The 5,344-nt window shown below is 37.7% G+C and overlaps 1 protein-coding gene across 1 annotated transcript; it reads right to left on the bottom strand.

The window, feature by feature from the left end:
- Positions 1-1,106: 1,106 nt before the first annotated feature.
- pdcb (phosducin b) lies at positions 1,107-4,873 on the bottom strand. Its single transcript, XM_077219708.1, has 4 exons — positions 4,747-4,873; positions 3,276-3,341; positions 2,484-2,632; positions 1,107-2,252 (listed from the first exon to the last, which is right to left on the bottom strand). The coding sequence occupies exons 2-4, from the start codon at positions 3,322-3,324 to the stop codon at positions 1,737-1,739; spliced, it is 714 nt and encodes a 237-aa protein (XP_077075823.1). The 5' UTR covers positions 3,325-3,341; positions 4,747-4,873; the 3' UTR covers positions 1,107-1,736.
- Between the last annotated feature and the right edge of the window lie 471 nt (positions 4,874-5,344).

Genomic DNA, 5,344 nt, shown 5'->3' with positions numbered 1-5,344 from the left:
AAGTTCAAAATAGACAGCATGGACGAGGAACAGAGCGCCTCTAGTGCTTCAGATAAAGTACTGTTGTGAATATTATGCTGTTCGTAATATGGGACCAATAAATATGTTACCAAGTATTGGTAAGGAATTTTGTGTGCACGCATTTTTTCCCCCAAGACCTTTCGTCAGACAGAAAGTGCGGGCGGGAGCGGGACATTATATCACAGATGCGGGCGGGAGCGGTACTAAAAATGACAAATCTTTGCGGGAGCGGGCGGGAGCGGGACTGAACACTGCGGGAGCGGGCGGGAGCGGGTCTGAAAATTATGTCCCGCGCAAACCTCTACTTTAAAGTGAACTTCCAAGATTTCTTATCCTGTTGCGCCCTCTATAGGCCATAACCAGGCAGCGACTAGTCGACGTCAAGCTTAAAGTGCCCTGGCAGAGCATTAAAGTCGACTAGTCATGCAACCCGTATACTGCGTACACCAGTCATTAAAGCTTGACAATATGGTAGTCATATATTGATTGTTGTTAACAATCAATATACAGACCTTTGTCTTTTAAGACAACGGCGTAATTTTATTCACTCCGAAAAGCCCTGGCCTAGTATACAAACTTTTAAAACGGTAGCACACATGTCTTTTGCTGGCTCACTTCTCCATAACCCATGGTTCATCTGGAGTTCAACTAAATTCTGATTATTTCCCATTACTGTGCAACTCAACTCAATGGAAGATTCCCATAAATACATAATTAGAACATGTCAAATTATGGGACAATTATTGGAAAATGAGCAAATGTGCATTATGGATTTGTTCTTTTAATATATATTGGAACGTTTGAATCTGCAGGTCAGAGTAAAGTCAGTTCCAGTGATTGTGTTTCAGCAAGTGCAGTCTCGCTTCTCAAACCACATTAAAGGAAGGTGCAAATTCTCTGGAATTTTACTTTATTGCTCTCATGATTGATTGTTCTTCAAATGCTTTTTTTTTTAAGTGACATGTAATTTTTTCTGTATGTGGAGCATGTGTTTAGGTAATCAATTCTATCTGAGGTCTACCTTTTTTTTCTTTTACTAAATCTATAATACAGGCTATAGAATAGGCTATAGAACGCTGAACGTTTCCATTTGAATTTATTTACTTATGCCTAAAAAAATACAATTTACATCAAAACCTCCTGGTTTATGCAAAATTGCAAAATGTCAGCCTAACCAGTTTACAGTAATACAGCTTGTGCATGCAAACCAAAAGTAAAACAATCCAATTTTACTCACGGTAGAGGAAACTATAAATGTTTTGTACAGTTTTAAAAGCAACATGAATGGAATTAAGTCAAGAAATGACAATAATAATAAACTATTATGTTTCCTCTTAAGTGCCTGATTGTGAAATAGATAAGAATGAATAAGTGTCTACTTATGTACATATTGAGTGCATGTAGCAAAAGATTATACAAATAAGAATGGCCCAGGATTGTTTTTAGAGCTCTTTCTTTAGAAGCAGCAAAACATCATATTTTCTAATGGCTTCCAAACTGTGAATTGCTTCTTAAACTATGCATGCTCATCTTTTTGGTTTTCTGTGTACAGAAATTTCATGAGGTTTAAGCAGTACCGTGCTCAAAGAGATCTTTACGTTGAGCTGTGTGTGCAAACGGATGCATCTCATCATGTTAACTGAAGAATAATGAAACTTATTCTTGTCAGATTCCTCCCATTCATTTCATCCATTCTTACTTTCTGCCATCTTTCATCACTCCACATCTGCTTCGTCCTCCTCAACTCCAGCACCACACTCCTTCACTGGCAGCAGTCCATATTCATTGAGGAAGGCCTCCACATCCGTAGCAAAGAACTCCTCGTTGAAATGCTGCGTAACAGCTAGGAAGTTCCCCAGTAGCTCTCCAGCCTTGTACACTAACAAGGTAGGCAGAACGTCATCTGAGAAACGCTCGCTAGCTCCGGTGGCGGCTGCTCGAATGCGGCAGAATTTAACACTGGTATATTCGGAGGCCAAGCAATCCATGCAGCTGTTAAGCGCATCGCACCCCTTCACTCCATCTTTGTAGATGTGCACCACCACCACTGTGAGCCGGTGCTCCTTCTCAATGACCTCTAGAAAGGCCTCGCCACTGTCAAGGTCATACACAGTCTCGAATTTGGGCCCGAAGCTCAGGTGCTCGTGCATCTCCTGCATGCATTGCTTGCGGTACTTACGCAGACTTTTTTCATCATCTTCCTTTATTAACTCATACTCCTGTGCGCTCATCTGGGAAGGGAAAGAAAACGAGGGAAATTGAAAGCTCGCAGAGTTTTGGGAGTAACTGCATTTATATTTGGGAGCAAATCCATTAAATCAGGGGTTTTCAGTTTTTGATGCCAAAGACCTTGTGAGGAACTATTGTTTTCATGTAAAGAAAATTACCTAATTTAGAAATGCATCGTTTTTTTCTCCAAAGTGCTAATTTTTTATTTTGAAATCATAGTCAAAAGGGGCAACCTTGCGATTGAATCCACCCACACAAGCGTCTTTGGGTTTCTGAGGGGATGACATCTGTCTTAGCAGCTCTCTCTTGCTGGGAGGCAGAACCTCCTGGTCCATGCTCTCCAATTTAAATTTACGCCAGTCATTGATGACACCCTTTGGGCCTAGAGATGGTTGGAGAAGAAAATGCCATAAATGAATGAACTGGATTAGATCAATACGTAGACAGCCGTTCATAAAGACAAGCTATATAGCCTACTATAGTCAGTTTCAATGGTGGATGATATCAATTCAGGTCAGACATATTTTAAAGAAATTGATTTTGTCTCTATGGTTAAGATGGGGCGGGCAACCGTTGGTGTAATGCAGGGATTCTCAAACTTTTTTGTCAGGTAAACCTCTTTGACCTTAAATATTTTCTGAGATTTTAAGTTAATATTTAAATTATTTAAGAACACATATGCATGTTCATGTACATGGTTCTCTGATGTCTGTAAATGGTCACATGACGAGCAGGTAAACACTTTTTTAAAAACATTTTTATCTTGATTGGGTCTATTTTTAAATTATTTATTTAATTGTAAATTTTTATGATTTAATTAATTATTAGCTTTTCATCAACTCACAAACTCCCTGCAGTCCTCTCACAAACTTGAGTTTGGGAAACCTTGGTGCAATATATATATATATATATATTTTTATTTTTTTTCTGTTCCCATTCTGCATGCTTTTGATTCATTAGATCACTTCCCCTACCCTATGACACGTAAACTTTACAGTCTCACAAACAATAAGAGCCATACTGACCTGTGTGAGTTACCAGCACTGGTTCCTCATCCACCATTCTGTCAGACATTTGTATCTGTTAATTATCTGTGGGCAAAGATCAAATCTTTATCACATCTATACAAAATTTCAACAAAAGTAAAAAATGTTATACGTCTCTGAACTACTATCTAGTTCCTAGCAAAGAAACCAATAGACATATTAACAGTTATTTTCAGGCTTTTAAGGCACTCAAGAGACATTTAATCAATGTATTAAATTCGTTCATCAAAACTACTTAAGTTGGCATGTGGACAGTGTCTCTGTGTCGCCGAACCTGATCACTCTTTCTTGGAAGGAATAGGTTTATCAGGAGTAAGAAGATTAGATTACCCCATGATCCAATTTGTTTGCACGAGTGGACGTCGACAATATGATGTCATGGAATGACAAATGATCTGTCCTCGATTAATTCAGGACATGCATCAACTCCCATTTCAACCCTGACACTTTAAATTGGATTTAGTCAGTTTGCTTTTTAGTCTTTTTAATGCACCTTACTATTTGATTCTACAAGCAATACAAATAATAGCATTACATTAAACTCTTACATACCACCTTAATGCCAATATTGAAATTACCAATGTAGATATAGTTGTTTGTGTTCAGATCAGACATTAAACAGTTTTTTCCCCCACTTCAAATACATGGATGTCACCGCAGCAGATTAGCAGCTTAATACTGGAGCTTAGAGTCTTCATTTTGCCCTGCTAGCCTCTGACCTCACGCCCCCGCAGCACCAGTACCTTTCACTACTCTCAGTAAATCACAATCGCTAATTGAGATTACAGCTATGATGCAATTCCTCGGCTCAGGTGGCAACAGTTCAAATCCTGTCAAGTTGCTTTGGAGGTTGCTTCAGTTTTCTTAGTTATCTTTTTTTTTTAAAACTTTGACAGTTGTTTTGAGCACACAGATTACTCTTTATGGGTTAAAATTTAATGTTAAAAAGCATGATTTTATCACAGTCTTCCATTTCAGTTTGTGTCTTGGAAAATGGTGTCTTAAGATTCCTATCTTTTCAAAAAAATGTATAGGGGTTTCAGGATAGGACACTTTCCCCCAGTCATCTCAATTGCAAAAATTGTCCCAATAATCCATATTTTCATGTTTAAACATTTATGATTATCGAACATTAAATTTGAGTTCCTCAAAAACTGTTCAAATTTGATGATGGAAATAAGGCTTTGCAATACTGTTTTTAGCCACATTGATTCTATCAAAGTCTTTCTGAATGTTTTTCTTTCATACTGATCTGAATCTTTAAGTCTTGTTGAATCATGCAGAATAATACACATGGGATGAAAGTTTGCATACTTTTCTAAGATAAATATACTGTAGAAAACACTACATAAGATGCATACAAGCATGAAACTGAATAGATTTTAAAAATTCTGTTACTGTATGAGTAAATCAGTTATAACCTGCAAAATCAAAACGTTTGCCTGCTCACCTTTTTTGTACCGTCCGAGTACGTCCCTTCAGTCAGCTAGCCGTCCGTGAGCTGTTATGTGGTCACTATCACCGTTGGCTTGTCCTTCATGCTTTTTGGAGTGTGCATGGGGAGGGCACAAAGAAGCTTTCTTAGGTCAAGATACTTTGGACAATTCTGTGCTGCAGAAATAGCACAGGGAACTTAAGAGGATTTAAGTGCAGTAATTAGACACTATTTAGAACACAACCAATGATAAAGGTACCATAGCTGAGAGAGGAGAGTGGTAAGAGTAGCCTACATGAGTATAAGGACGATATTGAGAATAATGTGGGGAAGAATGAGGGAAAATGTGAAAAAATGATGCTGAAATGTTTTGGTTTCTGACTAATCTAAACTAATCTTAACTTATATGTGTCCCTGGATCACAAAACCAGTCTTAAGTAGCACGGTATATTTGTGGGAATAGCCAACAATGGTATGGGTCAAAATTATCAATTTTTCTTTTATGCCAAAAATCATTAGGATATTAAGTAAAGATCATATTCCATGAAGATATTTTGTAAATTTCCTACCGTAAATGTATAAAACATTTATTTTTGTGAGTGAATACAGCACA

The sequence above is a fragment of the Siphateles boraxobius genome, unplaced genomic scaffold, assembly GCF_051911475.1.
Source record: "Siphateles boraxobius isolate OS27281-9 unplaced genomic scaffold, OSU_SipBor_1 8, whole genome shotgun sequence".
Taxonomy (NCBI): Eukaryota; Metazoa; Chordata; class Actinopteri; order Cypriniformes; family Leuciscidae; genus Siphateles; species Siphateles boraxobius.
The sequence above is the reverse complement of the archived record's forward strand: the minus strand, read 5'-3'. Positions and strand labels throughout refer to the sequence as shown.